At 60.9% G+C, this 18750-nt stretch overlaps 1 protein-coding gene across 13 annotated transcripts in view; it reads left to right on the top strand.

Moving 5' to 3' along the window:
* Window positions 1-18750, top strand: part of TSC2 (TSC complex subunit 2) — a 30904-nt gene that overhangs the window by 2366 nt on the left and 9788 nt on the right. For all 13 annotated transcript variants that reach the window (XR_008707652.1, XM_055562317.1, XM_055562315.1 and 10 more), the window contains exons 4-25: window positions 1651-1761; window positions 2435-2579; window positions 3566-3683; window positions 4056-4104; window positions 4523-4648; window positions 4970-5043; window positions 6044-6170; window positions 6907-7050; window positions 7829-7966; window positions 8461-8564; window positions 8936-9017; window positions 10048-10203; window positions 10652-10768; window positions 13042-13164; window positions 13812-13918; window positions 14105-14255; window positions 14857-14979; window positions 15437-15571; window positions 16770-16959; window positions 17692-17785; window positions 17987-18089; window positions 18294-18388. Coding sequence is in view for 12 of the 13 variants with exons in the window: in XM_055562317.1 (XP_055418292.1) it covers window positions 1651-1761; window positions 2435-2579; window positions 3566-3683; window positions 4056-4104; window positions 4523-4648; window positions 4970-5043; window positions 6044-6170; window positions 6907-7050; window positions 7829-7966; window positions 8461-8564; window positions 8936-9017; window positions 10048-10203; window positions 10652-10768; window positions 13042-13164; window positions 13812-13918; window positions 14105-14255; window positions 14857-14979; window positions 15437-15571; window positions 16770-16959; window positions 17692-17785; window positions 17987-18089; window positions 18294-18388 (2612 nt within the window). In the remaining variant the exon portion in view is untranslated. The remainder of the gene's footprint in view (window positions 1-1650; window positions 1762-2434; window positions 2580-3565; window positions 3684-4055; window positions 4105-4522; window positions 4649-4969; window positions 5044-6043; window positions 6171-6906; window positions 7051-7828; window positions 7967-8460; window positions 8565-8935; window positions 9018-10047; window positions 10204-10651; window positions 10769-13041; window positions 13165-13811; window positions 13919-14104; window positions 14256-14856; window positions 14980-15436; window positions 15572-16769; window positions 16960-17691; window positions 17786-17986; window positions 18090-18293; window positions 18389-18750) is intronic.

Consider the following 18750-nt stretch of genomic DNA (forward strand, 5'->3'; position numbering starts at 1 on the left):
TAGTCTTGTCTTAGTGATGGGGAGAGCTTCCCTGGTGGCTCAGCTGGTAAAAAAATCCTCCTGCCATTCAGGACACCTGGGTTCGATCTCTGGGTTGGGAAGATCTGCTGGAGAAGGGAAAGGCTACCCACTCCAGTATTCTGGCCTGGAGAATTCCATGGACTGTATAGTCCATGGGGTCGCAAAGAGTTGGACACGACTGAGAGACTTCTTTCACTTAGTGATAGGGAAACTTCTGGAAATGTTCTGAGCACAACGTTGAGAGGCCAGTTACATGTGGAGATGCGGAGCAAGGGGTGAGGCTCTTTTAGCAGATCCAGGACAGGTTTTGAGGTGGTTTACAGAAATGCACGCTCACTGTCCTCTCACATTACAAACTTGCAGAAAAGAACAATAGGGGAATGTCTGTTTTGTTCAGCAGAGAGTGTTCCTTGATGTAGAACAAGTCCAGGCACGCCAGTCTCTGTCTTTTGGGAAGAGACATTTGGGTGGTATTAAGCAGCCTCACAGATGTAGGCTTGTTTATTTCTGACAGATGCTTCCAGGCTCTTTCCCTTGTCCTGTGGACGGCGGGGGGGTGCTGCCGTTAGAGTTCCTCAAGGGCTGTGCCCTCACCTTGCTGCCCCGCTTTTGCACGGGTGACACAGGACTAGATGTGGGTCTCATACCTGGTGGGTTTAGATCTGCCTGGGGGAGAGTGACCCCTGTGTCCTCTGCAGATCATCTGAAACGTGCAGGCTGCACTTCACCAGGGATAAATGGGAGGATAGGCATCAGGGTTCTCAGAGCTGTTGGTGTGAGTGCAGAAAGGGGAGCCATGGCCAGGGTGCCATCTAGTGAATGCGCGGCTTGGCCTCAGAGGCCCGGATAGTCTGGGGGCTCAGGTTGCATCGGGAGGAGTACAGGGAATGGGAGAGAGGAGGGGAGGTTCCGGGGTGTCTGGAGTCAGTTGGAGTGTTGGTCAGAGTGCATCTAAAAGACATTTTAGCCCCCCACTTAAGAGGAGTGAGCGCAGGAAAGGGTGAGTGGTCTGGGAACCTTGGCTGAAGTGGGGAAAGGAAAGTGATGTGAGAGGCTGATTCGAAGACCTCTGGGGAAAGGGCTCAGTTCCCTCGTGGGCTGGGTGGACTTAGAAGGCAGATTCCAGAACCTGCACAGAGCACTTGGCAGAGGCAGAGTCGGGGTAGGGTGCTAAGTAGCCCGAAGCTGGCTTGTTCACACAAGGGGGAGCCAGAGCGCAGGGCTCCTGGGTCAGTCCACAGGCCCGGGGATCACTCTGCCACTGCTGGTTCTGAGCATCTTCTGGTGACTGACCAGAGAGGCCGAGCAAGCTCTGGGAACTCCCTGCTGATCTCCGGGGGCCTCCAGGACAGCCCCCCTGGCCCACTTGCCCTCCTCCCTGCCCTCAGCCTATGGCCTGGTGAGGGTTAAAGGACCAGCTAGGGTTTGAAGGAGCTTGGGAGCCGTTCCCCTGGTCAGGCTCATGCTCGCTGTGGGCTGTGACGTATACATGAGGGCTTCAGAGAAGTGAGTTTAAGTCAGAAGAGCACGTTGTTCTGCTCTGTCTTTTGCCCATGAGACTGTCCCCTGAGACTGACCCCTGAGCTGAGGGGCCAGCACGCCAATCACCATCCCCTCTCTGCCGGGCAGCACGCGGTAGAAGCACTCTGGAAGGCCGTCTCGGACCTGCTGCAGCCAGAGCGGCCACCCGAGGCCCGGCACGCGGTGCTGGCTCTGCTGAAGGCCATCGTGCAGGGGCAGGTAAGGGTGGCCGCGTGCTAAATACGCCGGACTTGCGTCTGGTGGTGGCACCCTGCACAGGTTGGCCGGTGCCCAGGGCCCTGCAGCTGCACTGCTCGTGTGGACACATGGTGTCACCCTCTCCTATCTCTCTGACCCGCACACGCCACCGCCACCTCTCCTGTCCAGTGAGGGTGCTTGTCCCTTCTTTTTCTGGGGTGTAGTGGCATGAGTGCGCCGTTGTTGTCTTGCTTTCACTGACCTCCCGACCCTGCTTACCTGGGTCCAGCCCTGCTGGAACACCCAGGCCATTCCTGCCTGGGAGGTTCCCTCTCCTTGTGGCTGGTTTCCTCCACACCTTCACAGCCCCCTGCTCTGAGAAGCCCCCACCTCAGCTTGGCTAGGCGGTTGCTGTCATTCCGTGAGCACCTCTCGGTGGGGCTGAATCGACCCCTGCCGAGAGCCCACCCCTGTGTCCAGACATGGGCGCCTAGTAGGTGCTCCACACACAGGTCAGCTGATGGCCAGCGCGCCTGATCCCCTCCCCAGCTGGTCCCTCACAGCCGCTTCCTAGGGGAGGGAGACAGAGCCCCAGGGCTGGGAGTCTTGGGGCCTGCAGCACTTCTAGGACTTATCACAGCTGCCAGGGAAAGCCAGGGGATCCTGACTGTTGACCCTATGGTTTTGTCTTCAGGGGGACCGCCTGGGCGTTCTCAGGGCCCTCTTCTTCAAGGTCATCAAGGATTACCCCTCTAACGAAGACCTCCACGAGAGACTGGAAGTTTTCAAGGCCCTCACAGACAATGGGAGACACATCACCTACTTGGAAGAAGAGCTGGGTGGGTGCCAGGTTGGGTGTGAGGTTTCTCTGGCCTTGGTGATCAGATTTAATCTGGGATACCCAAGGCCTCCGGGTCCAGAGGGAGAGCTGCAGTTCACAAGGGTGGCCTGAAGAGGGCGCTGCGGCACCCAGGTCTGCTTACCTGTGTGCAGCTTGCTTCAGCTTCCCAGAGCTCCTGGGGAGCTTGTTAAAAATGCAGAGTTCTGGGCTTCGCTCCAGACCTGCTGGCTCTGAACCCCTGGGGACTAGGGCCTGGACATGTCTTTTGGGCGGGCAGGAGGTGGTCTGAGTTTTGTTGTTGGAGAGCGTGCTGTCAACCCAGGCCTCAGGCTGGGTCTTGCCCAGAGTGTCCTGAGGTTTCTGGGGCCTGGGCCACCTTGCCTGTCTTCCTCCTTCCCCTTCACGCCAGTCTGGCCTCCTAGTCCTTGCCTTAGCTGGCCGTCCTCCCAGTTGTCCTTATGGTGTGAGTTTCCATGATCTTTAGAGTTCGTGTCACTGCTGTGGGGGGAGAGAAGGGCAGAGGAAGAAGTGAACCTGACTTGGCCCTTGCTGTTCGGTCACGTAGTAAACGGGCCTCAGCTGTCGGCCCTCCTCTAGCACAGGTGCTGACGCTGAGGCAGTGGTCAGGTTTTCTGTCCAAGTTTTTTTGGCTAGAAACTGAGTATTGCTTGTGTCTCTTGTGGGGAGAGGCCCTCCTAGACTCTTACCCCTGTTTGCATCCCCACCATCAGGGGTCAGGGCTGTGAGCATCAGATGCACAAAGGCTGTCCCTTCCCCAGCCCAGACCCTGCATGCACCTGGGTGCTGGTGAGCTCCTGTGACTCGCTGGCCTGCCGGGGCTCCAGCTCATCCTCCATCAGCACCTTGGTGGCCTGCCTGTCATTCCATGGGGACCATTGATGTGGTTTCCAGCAGTGAATGGGAGGGGGACACAATTTCCTGGGGAAGGAGTGAGTTGTATGGATGTTGCTCTCTTCTCTGCAGCGGACTTTGTCCTGCAGTGGATGGACGTTGGCCTGTCCTCCGAATTCCTCCTGGTGCTCGTGAACTTAGTCAAATTCAACAGCTGTTACCTTGATGAATACATCGCATCCATGGTCCAGTAAGAAAGCCTTTCAGTCACATTGGCCCGATCACAGTCTCATTGTCTCATGTCCGTAGTTTACCTCTGCAGGGTGAATAAAGCTGTTGAAACCATTAAATGAGATATTGGGAATGGCCAGAGCCATTTTCCGCATGCTGTTTGTGACGTGTGTGATGTCTGGTGACTGGTTCACCGTTACTTGCTGTGTTGAGAACACTGCAGCCTGCAGGCGGGGGCGTGGTGCTGCACACCTGCTCCCGAGCAGTGGGTGGGTGGTGGGAGCCCTGAGGGAGGGCAAGCACCTTTTTAACTGACTTTGTTGAGGAAGTAGAGTGGAGCCACCCAGCTTCTGGGCAGTGTCCTCTCAGCTGTCTTGTGCTTCTTCCCCAGCATGGTCTGCCTGCTGTGTGTCCAGACTGTGTCCTCCGTGGACATAGAGGTCAGTAACCCCCTAAGGCCCCCTCCCCCCAGGGACGGTCCCTTCCACCCTCCTGGGCAGGCCAGGTGGTGTTGCAGCTGAGACCCTGGGCCCTGGGGTCAAGCCCTGTGCCGCCGCTCACCAGCTGGGTGGCCTCGGGCATGCTGCTTGGCCTCTATGAGCCTCAGGATTCTCCTCTAAGGAAGGGAGGTTGGGTGACATCTGTTCTGGGGTCATGGTTTATGACGGAATGACCCGGTGTGACCAGGATGGAGCAGGGCCTCCCAGACGCACACTGACTCTGAGGGTCCCAGGAGGGCCACTATGGCAGAGGGAGGGCGAGCATCACTGATCAAAGCGTCATCAGTGGGAACCGGTGGAGGTGTCCCATCCCTGCAGGCAGGAGGCAGGCTGGCCTGACCCTCTCTCCGCACCCCAGGTGTCTCTGCAGGTGCTGGATGCTGTGGTCTGCTACAACTGTCTGCCAGCCGAGAGCCTCCCCCTATTCATCGTCACTCTCTGCCGCACCATCAACGTCAAGGAGCTCTGTGAACCTTGCTGGAAGGTAGGGTCTCCCCTGCCGTCCCACAGGGGCTTCCCAGGGGAGGTGATGAGTCAGCCTGAGGACAGGACAAGGCCCGTTGGTGTGCAGTGAATGGCCTCTGACTCCTGGAGCGCCCAGACAGTGGTGTGCTGAGGGAAGGCAGTGCACTTTCCCAGTGGCTGAGTGGAGGCCAGGGCTTGGTGGCATTTTGAGGGCAAACTTGGGTACCCACATCTGGGAGGAGATGGCGGAGAGCAGCTGGGCGTGGAGGCCTGCAGGGTGTGGCCGTGTGAGGCCTGGGGCTCGTGTCTGCCTGTCCGACGGCAGTGTGTTCCTTCCCAGCTGATGCGCAACCTCCTGGGCACCCACCTGGGCCACAGCGCCATCTACCACATGTGCCGCATCATGGAAGACAGGCGAGTGCGGGCCGCCCGGGCCCTGTGGGCGAGGGTGCGGGCAGCTCGGGGGCCATGGGGCCCCAGGGGAGGCTCCCCGTGTGGGCTCTGGCCCAGCACAGGCTGATGGGAGCCTCCTGGGCTGGTGGGAGGGCTGCTCCATAAGGGAGCCCTGAGCCAGGGCGCACATCTTCTGCTCCTGTCCTCCTCCTGCTGGTGAAGTCAGGACACTCAGCCTGAGCTCCCGACCTCCCTCCACACGCGACCTCCAGTGGGGCCGCGTCCCCAGGCCTGCCTCACCTCCCGCAGCTGGATCATCGCAGGGCCCGTCACTTCTGCCCCAAGCTGGCTCATCGGTCCACTCCCCGGCCCCCACTCCCCACCCTCAGCTCTCACCCGCTCACTGCTTTCCTGCATCCACTCTTGGCCTCACAAGTCCAGTCCTCCACACGCAGCCACACAGATCTGGCAGTGTCCGTCTCTGCCCGAAGCCACAGTGGCTCCTAGTGTGCCCAGCCTGTGAGCCTCTCGCTCCTCCAACTGCCTCTCTGCTCCCGCCCTGGGCCTTGCGCTACTGTCCGCCTTGCTGGAATGTCCTTCTGCCCGGGTTGAGTTTCTCTGAGTGTCCTTGACATCTCAGTGTTGTGTCTGGATTCCCTGATGGCCCGAGCAGTCTGCTCTCCTGTCCCGCGGCTCCTCCTCAGCTGTAACCTGAGGGGGTCCCCAGCGTTAGTTTATGCGATGATTTGGTTCACACCTGTGTCTCCGAGGCTGTCAGCACCACGAGGCCGAGGGCCTTTGTGTCCTGGCAGCTCGCGTGGCTCCTCAGCCAGTCAACGTGATGACTGTTGAGCACACGTGAGAACAGACCACGTGGTTGTGCTGCCCCGGGCCCCTGCGCAGCCCCTTGCCCTGCTCGGCTGCCACCTCAGAAGTGTAGGGACCTCTGGAGAAGCTGCTGGAGCCTGGCAGACGCTGGGCTGCCCTCTGTTCACATCCTGTCTTCCCGGGATGCTTTCAGAGCCTACATGGAGGACGCACCGCTGCTGAGAGGAGCCGTGTTCTTTGTTGGCATGGCTCTCTGGGGTGCCCACCGGCTCTATTCTCTCAAGAACTCCCCAACATCTGTGTTGCCGTCGTTTTATGAGGTAACTTAGTTTCCGCACCATGGTAAGCTGGCGAGAGGGGGGTGGGGCTCCCCTTAGCTGGGCCGGGCCCATCAGACTGGAGTCTGCTGCAGGGACGGGGCTTTGCACGTAGGGATGAGATGTGGGACCTTTGAAGGGTTCATTTGTAAGCAGATGTTACAATTTATGAATTTCATTTCCTGCCAGTTAGCATCAGGACTGCTCAAGATTCCCTTGGGGATAGCTGCGTGCTTGCTTTTGATAGTTCCCTCGGTCCAGTGGCAGCCTTGCTCTTATTTTAGAATGAGGCCAGAGATGGTAGCTCGTGTCTCCGCAGTGCCTGGTGGAACCTGCAGCACTTTGTGTTTTCACATAGTTGTCACGGCATCCTGGTGGGCGGGGGTGATCGCACTCTTCTCAGCTTACCAGACGAACGAATGCACTGGGTCTTGTCCAGGCTTGCACCGTGTCCTGATCAGGGTCGTCCTGGGGGGGGAGGGCATGCTCTCTGTGCAGGGCTTGCGTTTCATGAGGCCAGTGAGTTGGGGCCCAGAATTTGAAGTGAACGGTCTGGCTCCATCAGGCCCTTTGGAGCCAGCATAGAACACATACTTCCAGGCTCCTGAGGTGCTGTTTCTGTGGCCCGTGAGACGTGTGGAAGCAAGGGTCTCAGGCTAGGTTCCGAGGGAGGGCTGCGTGCCGGGGCTTCCTTTGCTAGAGCTAGCAGGAGCTGACCGCCACGTGCCCTGTGTTCCAGGCCATGACCTGTCCGAATGAGGTGGTGTCCTACGAGATTGTCCTCTCCATAACCAGACTCATCAAGAAGTACAGGAGGGAGCTCCAGGCCGTGACCTGGGACATCCTGCTGAGCATCATCGAGCGGCTGCTCCAGCAGCTCCAGGTGAGGGGGCAGGAGGCTGGCATGGGGAGGACCGCGACTGCAGACTGGTTGACCGGGAGGCCCTCCCTCAGAGTGCGCTGCGCCCTGTCCCCTGATGGTTTTCAGGGCTGTCGGCTTGTGGTCCACTGAAGATGGTTGTTTTTCCCAAACGTGCTCCGTCAGCTGGAGCAGGACTGTGTCGTACGTGAGCAGGAGGTGGGGGGCCATGTCAGTCAGGATGGACAGAGTAACCTGCCGGGTCACCTCCATGGCCGCAAGTGGACCGTGAAGACAGTTTCTGCCTGCTGCTTTGGTGGAAGTTTGGAGGAAGGCATTGCCTGTAGCAGGAAGAAGGATGTGCTCGAGCAGGGGCTGTGAGGAGAGGCGGCCACACACAGCGCAGGCTCGGGCCTGGGCCACTGGGCAGGCAGCCAGACCCATGGGAGGAAGGACAGAACTCAGCAGGGCCCGGGCTCCTGTCCCTCAGGGATGGGTGCTGACTGTTCAGACAGTGCTTAGTCTTGGAGGGATGGGCTGGAAGACCACACCATGGGCCCCAGAAGGTGCGAGAGCCTGGGGGCAGCCCACTGTGCAGGCAGCGCCAGCGCTCCGTGGCACCTACCGTTCCCAGTGGGCAGGAGTGGCACAGGGCCTGGCACATCCAGCATGGGGCAGTCATGCCCCCTGCCCGGCTGGAGGGCCGGAGTCTGGACCCAGCTGCCTTGAGCTGAGGACTCCAATACTGAGTCCTGGCGGGGAGCTGGGCTCCTTCCTGAGTGCCAGGGTCCTCGTGTTGCAGAGCCTGGACAGCCCAGAGCTGAGCGCCATCGTGCACGACCTGCTGAGCACAGTGGAGGAGCTGTGTGACCAGAACGAGTTTCACGGCTCGCAGGAGAGATACTTTGAACTCGTGGAGAGGTGTGCGGACCAGAGGCCTGTAAGACCACCTCTTTCCTCACCACGGTGGGGCCGGGGTTTAGGTCAGGTGGTTGGCGGGGGATCTGTGTGGGGCTGGGGGAGGTTCTCCGTGAGTTTGAATTAAGGCCCGGGCAGGCTCCTGTTCCCTGGGGTTTGTGCCCAGCAGTGGTGTCTGTAGGCACCAGTAGGCTGGAGGCGTGCGGGGCTGGGCGCTCCTCACAGCCCGACTCCATCTCCGCTCACCTGCGCGGAGGGAGACGCCTGGCGGTTCCGCGCTCGGCGTATCTGCTCCCCAAGCCATTCTGGCACCAGAGAGGCTAGCCTCATGCAAGGCTTTCATGTGGGTTTTCAGTGAGTCCTCACCGAGGCCAGCAGAGCCTCTATCGTATAGGCTCCCTCCCTGTGTCCTGGAGTGGCCGTTCTCCCGGGCCAGCAGCGTGGGGTTGGGTTTATGAGAAAATTTTGGGGAGGGCCGAGCGGCTCCTTAACCCAAGGTCTGTCTTCTCTTGACAGGAGTCGTCCCTTTTAAACTTAATAACCTACAGGGCTCAGTCCATCCATCCAGCGAAGGACGGCTGGATCCACAACCTGCAGCTGCTGATGGAGAGGTTCTTCAGGTGGGCGCACAAGCGGGGCAGTTAGCGCCTTCCTCTCCGGATCTTGACTGTGACGGTTCTCACTGCGTGGGAGAGGGTTTGTCTTCCAGTAGGACAGACAGGGCCCTGAGGCTGCTGTGCCTGCTCCTCCCGCGGGGTGGTTGTCTGGAAAGAGGCTGTCTCTGAGGGCCAGGTGCTCTGCCTTTCGCCCGTTCTGGGTCTGCATGTTGCTGCTCTGGGTCCATGTGGCAAGACTCTGGCCTCAGTCTTGCCTGCCGCGGAGGCGGGTGGGTGTGGGGTGCCCAGAGGGAAACCCTCGGACTTGAGGCTGGTGCAGGGGGAGGCGGCGGCCAGTGCAGCTGCCCAGCCCCAGCAGCGTGCCCCGCCCCCAGGAACGAGTCACGCAGCGCCGTGCGCATCAAGGTGCTGGACGTCCTGTCCTTCGTGCTGCTCATCAACAGGCAGTTCTACGAGGTGCGTGTCGGGGCGCCGCGGGAGCCCTGGGGTGGCAGGGGCGGGGTGACGTCCGCGGGCGTGCAGGGCACTGCTGGCCTCAGAAGCAGCCTGAGGCCCTTGCTGGGGCCCCTCAGTGGCAGGCTTTGTTTCCTCGTTGACCTCTCCCTCCCTCCGTCACTCCCAGGCCTGTGGCTAAGAGGCCAGGAGGGCACAGCCCCTGCCTTCAGGAAAAAGGACTTGTGTGGGGACGTTTTCTTTTCATTTTGTGATCACGCTCGCCCTCTGGACTCTGGGTGGGTCACCGGCTGCCAGGGTGGGGCCAGGCCCTGTCTGCCTCTCTGCTGCGTTGCTTCCCTTCCAGTCTATCCTTCTCTAGGTTTGGGGCCAGAACCTGCCCTTCTTTCCAGAACAGCCACAGCCCCGCCCGCCGGGCTGCCTTCTCCAGGAGAGGTGTTCAGGCGCTGGGTGTGTCCCTTCTTCCAGCACCTTCCTCACGGTGGCCTGGCTGCAGCGCATGCTGCACCTGGGACCTGTCGGCCCCGCCTGCCCTCTCAGCCTCCCCTTTCTCTGCATCTCTGTCTGCTGGAATTCACTCTGCAGAGTCCGGCTCAGCACTGTCTCTTTCAGGAAGCCCTCTGGGCTCCCGGGTCCCTTGTGTTGGGGCTACCTTGTCTTATTCTCCGCTCCTGTAGTGCCTTGTACCTGCTTCTGTGAAAGCGCCTCCTATGGCCCCATGACAGTGGGCTCCGTGATATCAGCGTACATGCAGAGGGCCCTCCGCGTGGGCGCCTTCTGAATCGTGACACTGAGGGAGCGGAGACGTGGTCACTGCCGTGTTCACGTCTGAGCCTGCACCCGCGGGCTCTGCCCACGCTGGGCCACTGAGTACCTGTCATTGTCCTGAGCTGAGGGGCTGTGCTGAGTGCCCTGGTAGGGGCCCTCCAGCTCTTGCACACCGCTGCCGTGGGTTGTCTCAAGTTTGGATGATGTGTTGGTGTGTCTGGGCCATGGCCAGAGGCTCACCTGGCTGCTCCTGTGCTTGCTGCAGGAGGAGCTTATCAACTCAGTGGTCATCTCGCAGCTCTCCCACATCCCTGAGGATAGAGACCACCAGGTCCGGAAGCTGGCCACTCAGCTGCTTGTAGATCTGGCCGAAGGCTGCCACACCCACCACTTCAACAGCCTACTGGACATTGTTGAGAAGGTGAGAGCCGCGCGAACCTGGGGGGCCCAGGCCGCCACTGGGACCCCGCTGGCAGAGCCCGGCAGGCAGCAGCGTTCCCTAGACCCGCTGTCTGTTCTTTGCAGAGTGACTGCCTGAGTCTCCCTGAGACTGGTTCCCTCCTGGGGTTGGGAGGCCTGGCCGGGCTTGCTGTTGCCCTGCTGCCTGGGGTCCCGGGACGTGTCTCTCTGGCTTTAGGAAGGGCTGGCTGGGGCGGGCTTGGATGCATTGCTCTTCTGCACAACCAGCACCGTTTTGTTTTAGTTTTAAAATGCATTGCAGTTTCTGATCTGTGCCTTGGCGGGGTGGACGGCGCCTTTCTTTCTGAGAAATAGAGGAGAAAGTAGTCGCTGGTTGAGAACTTCGGAGGTGACGGTTGCTGCCTGAGGGAGCCCAGAGCTGGGGTTTAGCGGAGGTCTTCTCTCTGCAGGTGATCGCCCGTTCCCTCTCTCCGCCCCCCGAGCTGGAGGAGAGGGATGTGGCCACGTACTCGGCCTCCTTGGAGGATGTGAAGACTGCGGTCCTGGGGCTCCTGGTCATCCTTCAGGTGGGCTCTGCCTCGAGGGTGCTGCTCCCCGGGGACCTGTGCACTCCCGGGGGTGGTCCTGCCTCCTCGGTGCCGTGGGGCCAGGTCAGAGTCCTCACGGCGGGGTGGACGAGGCCCCGAGTCAGTGCAGAACTGCCTCAGCTGTCCCCGCGGCCAGGGAGGCGGGGAGGGCTGCCGTCTGTCTGGCCCCGCGGTTGTGTGGCTGTCTTTAAAGTAGCTTTATCGAGAGGTAATGCATGTACCGCACAGCTCGTCCATTAGCGCGTGAGGTTCAGTGGTTTTTGTTACGGTCATAGAGTTGTGCAGCTGTCGTTACAGTCACCCCAAAACAGCTCCACACCCATCAGCGGTCCCTCCTCATTCTCCCCTCAGCACCCCAGCCCTTAGCGGTCACTGACACGCTTTCTTTCTCCATGAATTTGCTTACTCTGGGCATTGCATAGACACGGAGTCACACAACATGCGACCTGTTCTGTCTGGCGTGTTTCACTGAGCATAACGTCTTTCACGTTTCTCCCGTGTCAGGGCGTGTGTCAGTACTTGGCCCTTTGTCTTGCTGAGTAACGGTCGTTGTGCGGGTATCCGTTCATCAGTTGGTGGTCGCTCGGGTCATTTCCACTTTTGGCTACAGTGAACACTCATATGAGTTTTTGTGTGGACGCATGTTTCATTTCTCTTAGGAGTGGACTTCTGAGTCAGCCAGTAACTCTGGGCAGTCAGTCGTCTGAGAAGCTGCCAGGCTGTTTTCTTTAGGGTCGGCTCCCATTTACGTTCAGAGCAGCAGTGGATGAGGGCTCCGTCTTTGCCACACCCTCATGCACACTCCTGATTTTCTGTTTGTTTTTGATTGTCACCGTTCTCATGGGTAGGAAGTGAAGTCTCATTGTGGTTTTGAGGTGCATTTTCTTAGTGACTAATGACGCTGAGCACCTTTCCACATGCTGGTTGGTCGTGTGTGTGTGTCTTCTTTGGGGAAACGTCTGTTCAGGCCCTTTGCCCATTGTTAAGCTGGGTGGTCTTTCTTGAGTTGTCGAGGTCTTCACACTCTCTGGGTACAGGTCCTCCGTCCATTAGCCCACTTGCGCGCATCCTCAGCCCTCAGCAGCTCTTGCCTGCTCTCCAGGCCGGTGGCTGTCCTCGTGTGCTTGCAGGCATCCCTGGGGTTGCTGGTACCATGGCCGTCCCTTCACATCCCAGCAGGGTAGTGATAGACGCTTCTGCTGGCCGCCACCTGTCCATCGCTGACTGGCAAAGCCTTGTGGTGCTACTTAAGGTCACTTGCCAGGATCTGTATTGTGTAAAATGAAATTTTTGAGTCAGTTGGTTCATCAACTACTTTGTAAAATGTTAATGGTAGAACATTTCCTGTGAAGTTTACACGTGGTGGAATTTTATTATCTGGTGTGCAAGTTTAAAATTAAAGTGTATTTGATACAAATACTGAACGGCACTTCCTGGGCGTCTTGTCAGCAGGAGCCTCATGCACTCCCTGTGTCCTGACTTGAGGGGTCGTGGAGAGCCCTGTGGTCTGGATGGACCAGAACCCTACTGCGGGGAAGGAGGGAGAGACGGTCTTGCTCTCATTTGGAAATCCAGCCTGGAGACTTGGGGCTGTCAAGCGTGTGTGTGTGTGTCTGTACAGTGATACATGTTTTAAGTCTCCTCCAAGGCTTAGAGTACCACAGAGGGGACTGCAGCCCTGCCCCGTAACCCCTGACCCCTTCCCCCAAACCAGGCTGCTGGCAGCCCTGAGCGCCATCTGCCTGCCCACCCCCCCAGGCCTCGCCTCTCAGGGAGATTTCCTTGACCTTGTGGAGGGGGCGGGGATGACCGCCCCACCGCGAGGGGACAGCCCCCTTCATGGGCTCGCACGGGGCACACATACCTCCTGCCGTGCGGGGTGACCCCCCACCCCCAGTTTCTCCCGCTTTGCCTCGTGGTGTTGAGAAGGTGCTGTCAGCGCACGTGGGTCCTCCCACACGTGGCTGTGCCGTCAGGCAGTTTCGCGGATTTCTTATCTGATTCCCTTTGACAACACAGACACGTGACTGTCTGGTGTTTCGCCTTCACCAAGGGGGGCATTAGAGGCAGTACCTGTGGAAGGAAGCCCCGGAAGGGCATTGGTGGCTCGCAGGGTTTGTCCGTATTAAAGGGCGGTAGATGTGGCCAGTTACCTCAGTGCCTGCCGGGCTGCTCCCCCAGACACCACGGTGCTGGCTCCCCAGTTGCATTTCAGCCTCCCGCCCTCACCGTGACCGGCATTCTCTCTGCAGACCAAGCTGTATGCCCTGCCTGCCAGCCATGCCACACGCGTGTACGAGACGCTGGTCAGCCACATTCAGCTCCACTACAAGCACAGCTACACCCTGCCCATTGCCAGCAGCATCCGTCTGCAGGTGTGTGCCCGGGGTGCCCAGCAGCTGCAGCCGGCTCGGCGAACACAGTGACTGCTGGCTGGAGGGGTGGCGGGGCCCGGGGGGGTCTGCAGCAGACGGTCTCTCCTCCGCACCAGCCGAGGCTGCTGCTTCCTTGCCCTGTGGTCTGTGTGCCTCTCAGTCACATGGGGTTCTGAGATGGGGGTGGAGAGCGGGAATTGCCCTGACTTCCAGGGGGTCCTGGTGCCCCAGAGCCTGGCGGTGGAGGGCAGGGCGGGGCACCCTGGCTTGAGCTTCCGCCTGGGGAGCTGGCGGCAGTGTGAGCAGAGGTCGTTGGGGTGGAAGCCCTGTCCCTCATGGAGCATCTGCCTGAGGGGACGTCCCTCTGTGTTTGGGGGCGAGGGTGTCCTGAGCAGAGCTCTGCTGTCAGTACCCCAGGCCATGTGTTGTTGCCTGGCCAGGTGCCAGGCATCCGCTCCCTGCCCCACTGCCCCGGGTGAGAGACCAATGTTGCCCAGCTCTTGTGGGGATCACCAGCACCGTGGGGAGGCCACGGGTGCTGTGACATTGGGGCGGGTTTGCCGTTGGGGTGGCCACCCCTGCCGAGAGCCTGCGTGGCTGGGCGGCCGTGTCCTGCTCTGTCGGACCACGCCGCCCGCTCTCCACAGGCCTTTGACTTCCTGCTGCAGCTGCGGGCCGACTCACTGCACCGCCTGGGCCTGCCCAGCAAAGACGGGCTTGTGAGGTTCAGCCCCTACTGCGTCTGTGACTACCTGTACGTCCAGGGCCCGGGGCAGGGTGGCGGCTGGCTGCTCTCACCCTGGGGCGGCCCTGGGGCGGGGGACGGCTCCAGAGGGCTCGGTGGGCAGCCCCGGTTGCAGCTCGGGGCCTGTGTCCATCCTTAGCCTGCTGGAGAGGGAGCTCTGGCCTCACTCAGCACATCTCCTGCTCGCTCCCACAGGGAGACAGACAGGAGCTCCGAGAAGAAGGCCGGGGGCCCCCTGTCCCCGCCTGCCGGGACCCCTGGCCCTGTGCCTGCGGGCCCTGCCGTGCGCCTTGGGTCCCTGCCCTACTCCTTGCTCTTCCGTGTTCTGCTGCAGTGTCTGAAGCAGGTGAGGGGCCGGGCTCCCGGCGGCCCTGGGTCAGACCGAGCTTTCTGGGTGCTCCCCAGGCACTCAGCCCCTTCCCCATGGTGACTGTGGGGGGCGCTCATGTCTGAGGGCCCTCAGTGGTTCCATAGCGGGGTGCTGAGCGCCTGCCATGGGCAGTGAGTGGAAGCTGGAAGCTGGGTGTGGAGCCCAGGAGACCTTCTGCCTCTGGGAAGTGGTTGTGGTACAAGAGTGAAGGGTGTGGATAAACAGCTGGATTGTAGGGTGGGGCGTGCCTCCAGGGAGGCTCTGGAGGTGCTGAGGGCTGGGGGCATTTTATGTCGTGGGGTGTGAGGGGGCGGGTGAGGGCAGTCTTGGAAGGCGGGAGATTCCAGCAGCAGGAGGGAGCCGGGCCTGGTGGTGGGATGGGTAAGTTGCCTGCACTGGAGGTGTAGCTGGGCCTCCTGCCCACCTGGTGTCTGGAGGCAGTGGCCACGGTCCAGGACTGACCCTCCAAGTGCGAGCTGCAGGGACAGAGGACCAGGTCATGCAGGAGAGCAGGTCCGAGCCCTGTTGCCGCCCAGATGGAGCTCACAGCTCTGAGACCTGTCTCCCGTTGCTGCAGGAGACTGACTGGAAGGTGCTGAAGCTGGTGCTCAGCAAACTGCCCGAGTCGCTGCGCTATAAGGTCCTCATCTTTACCTCGCCATGCAGTGTCGACCAGCTGTCCGCCGCCCTCTGCTCCATGGTGCGCCTTCCACTTTGGCCCTCCTCCTGGTCCACTGAGCCTGGGAGGTGGGTGGGGCCACATGTAGCACAGACAAGTTTGCCTCAGACTCGTCCCTGGCTGGAGCGCAGGAGGGGCCTCCAGGACCCCATAGTCCCATCCCTGCTCGCCGGTGGGGGATCAGGGGCCTCAGCAAAGGGCTGAGCTCGCAGGCCCGGACGGGGTCCTGACTCCTCCCCGCTCCTTCACGGAGCTCCGTGATACGGGCATCCCGTCTCCTGTCTCCCTAGCGGGTCCACAGGTGTCCTCCTGCTGCTCTGAGAAAGCAGACTGCTGGTTAGAAAGGGCAGTAGGAGGGTCCCAGGCCTTTGGCCCATCCTCCCGCTGGGCTTCCATTCTCAGGGGCCTGCCTGGGTCCCCGGCCACTTGGCCTGACCTCTCTGCCGACAGAGCTTCATATCTGGGCCGTGGCTGTTAGCTTTCAGGTCCCAAGACCCTGGAACGGCTCCGAGGCACTCCAGAAGGCTTCTCCAGAACCGACCTGCATCTTGCTGTGGTTCCCGTACTGACAGCCCTGATCTCTTACCATAACTACTTGGACAAAACTAGACAGGTACCGGGCGGGAGAGGGACAGTTGGTCCCCAGGATGCTGACCTCAGCCAGAGCGGCCCAGTGTCTTCCTTATAACCTGGTGCTGGGCCAGGGCGAGTGTAGCTGGCTTTGTTTCCCTCTGGGGCCACCGCAGGCATGGGCTGACGCAGCCTAGAACCACGGATGTTTGGACTCCTTGGTGCTCCCGAGTTCTCTCCGGGTGTGGGCTTATGCAGTGCTCCAATGTGGCCTCCCAACGCTGCCCCGTTTTCTTTTTAAGGAGCATTGTCTGGCTTGCCCTTGCTCCAGCTTTAGGGTAGGTGCTTAGCCTCTTGACTGACCTGGGCGTGTGTGGAGAGCAGGTTGGCCAGGCCAAGGGCCCCCACTTCTCTGCTTCCACGTCTGTCATCAAGAGCAACAAGCACGCATGGTAAAGCCTGTGTCCTCAGGTCAACACTGCTGGGTACAAGGCCTGCAAGGAGCCATTACCTCATGCTTTAAGCTCCCAACGTTCGTCTTTGTCACCCTGCCCTTATTGAGCAGGGAGCAGAAGTGTTTGGATGGTCAGGGCAAGGCGAGCCGCTGGACGAGGACTGTGTGGGCCCTGAGCCCACGCTCCTGGTCAGCGCTGCTTGGGGCTCACTGCACACTCGCACTCCTGGGGAACGGGAGCCTCAGCTCCTCCTGTGTGGCCCAGCCTGGTTTTCATGGCTGCACTCCTGGGGTAGCTGGCCATACTGGGCTGAAGGTTCCCCAAGGACCCATGAGGCCCAGAGTGTTACTGGGGGTGGGTCGCTGGCTGCAGGAGGTCAGAAGCACCCAGGGCCCAGGTGGTTTGCCCCGAGGCTGTGGCCTGAGCCGGCACTTGTCTCCCGGGGACTTGGCCAGGGTGGATGTGGGCCCAGCCGCCTCACCGTGGCAGACAGCTGGGGATTCGAGAGCCCAGGGAGTTGAGCCCAGCATGTCCTGGCTCTGGAGTGGGCTGGGGGCACGTGGGGAAGTGTCAGGGAGGCCTCGCTGTCCACTGGGCTTGGGGGGCTCAGCTGCTGGTGGTGCTGCCGCTTGGGGGCCCCGAGACCTGGGATAAGGCCCTTGGCTTTCCCCTCTGGGGTGGAGGCGGAGAGACCGGGCCCTGGCTCCCCAGAGGGGCTCTCTGGATGGGGCACGGGCGCGGGCCAGCCTGTGGTGGGCCTGGTGCGAGTCATCATGCTGTCCACAGCGAGAGATGGTGTACTGCCTGGAGCAAGGCCTCATCTACCGCTGTGCCAGCCAGTGTGTGGTGGCCCTGGCCGTGTGCAGCGTGGAGATGCCCGACGTCATCCTCAAGGCGCTGCCCGTCCTGGTTGTGAAGCTCACACACATCTCGGCCACGGCCAGCATGGCCATCCCGCTCCTCGAGTTCCTGTCCAGTACGTGTCTGTGGCTGCGCCCGTGTGTGCTGGGATGGGTGTCAGCGGGGTGGGCTCTCGAGTCTGGGGCTGCGCCTTGCCTGAAATAACCTTTGCCGACTCTCACCTCCCCTTGTTGCAGGTAGGTGTGCTGTGCCCCATGGGCCCCTCTGCTGCTTCAGGGCCTTTGCGCCCCCCACCCACCATGCTTGAGGGCTTTCCTTCCTGGCCCCTCAGGGTCAGTGGCCAGAAGCCGCCCGTTGGCTGGCCCTAGGCCCTGTGCTTGCCCAGCTCTCAGCCTTCCTTTTGTCCCCTGAGCACAGCCGCAGCTCGGAGGGCCTCTCAGGCTGGGGTGTCCAGAAGCTGGGGGTGCCTGGCTCGCCCCTTCCTTCCCAGTGTCCCTGGGTATCTGGCCCTCAGCAGGCCTTGGGCATGTGGACAGCAGGAGCGGGGCAGGGCTTTGCTTCTGTAAAAGGCCACCTGGGGCCAGCGTATTTCTTCTGTTTGCAACGGTTTGTAAAGGTGGAAAGCATTCTGTACGGAGCCAGGGTTCCATTGTTTGCAGCCTTGGGAACCAAGGCCCATGGGTCATATTCGGGTGGGCTGCCACCTTCGCTCCTTTGCTGCCCTCTCGGGTCAGAGTGGCAAGGCTGGCTTTAGACACACAGCACAGGAAGCTGGTTCCCAGCCCTGTTGTGGCTGTGGGCATGTCTGCCCAGCCGTCGGGCCCCTCACTGGCTCTCCGTGTTGCAGCTCTGGCCAGACTGCCTCACCTCTACAGGAACTTCGCAGCAGAGCAGTATGCCAGTGTGTTTGCCATCTCCCTGCCGTATACCAACCCCTCTAAGTAAGTGCTGGCCATACGTCCCTGCAGGCCTCCTCCTCCTCGGTGTGGCCCAGGCCAGCTGGAGGCCTCTGCTCACCGGAGGCCAGGCCTCTGGGCAGAGAAGGCCTGCTTGGTCTTGGCGCCTCTGACCTGCTGCCCTCCCTCCTGGCACGTTTCCCTGGATCCCTCCCCGGGCCCAGCACTTCCGTTTCTTCTTGGCAGGTTCAATCAGTACATCGTGTGCCTGGCCCATCACGTCATAGCCATGTGGTTCATCAGGTGCCGGCTGCCCTTCCGGAAGGACTTTGTTCCTTACATCACCAAGGTGAGCCGGTGAGGCTGTTGGCCGTCTGCGGCTGGAGCAGGGTGACCAGCGGGGGAGGAGGCGGGCACTTCTGGGGCACAACTCGTGGCTGCCCATGTCCTGGGCCTGTGGCTCACCCCAGGGTGCCTGGGTGGCCCAGGGGCAGCGGGAGAAAGCCTGTGGGCACCTCCTGGCATGTGGCTCAGCTCCGCTCCTCTCTGCCAGGGTCTGCGCTCCAACGTCCTCCTGTCTTTCGATGACACCCCCGAGAAGGACAGCTTCCGAGCGCGGAGCACCAGTCTCAACGAGAGGCCCAAGAGGTGCGGGGTCTGTGTGGGCGGGGCAGGCCTGCCGGCGGGGCCGCGTGGTGAGGAGGCCGGGGCTGCCTGGCTGCCCCAGGCCAGGGAATTGAGACGGGCTGTGGCTGAGGGTGAGCCCCCTGCAGCTGTGCTGAGCGCCAGGTGCCCTGGGCTCGGGAGGCAGGCGGCCTTAGAAGGCTGGAGAGGCCCGCGCCCTCCAGGGCCTCAGTGTGGCTGAGCCTGCATGCAGGATCCTGGCTGGTCCTGCCTGGATGGTGGGCGAGCACAGACTCTCCGAGCTGGAGGTTGGGGTGCCAGCTAGTTCTAGGGCATCTGGATTTGGGGCTCACTCCACTGAATGAGCTCAGGTTGACTCCTGAGAA

This window comes from Bubalus kerabau, chromosome 23 (genome assembly GCF_029407905.1).
Source record: "Bubalus kerabau isolate K-KA32 ecotype Philippines breed swamp buffalo chromosome 23, PCC_UOA_SB_1v2, whole genome shotgun sequence".
In the NCBI taxonomy this organism is placed as follows: Eukaryota; Metazoa; Chordata; class Mammalia; order Artiodactyla; family Bovidae; genus Bubalus; species Bubalus kerabau.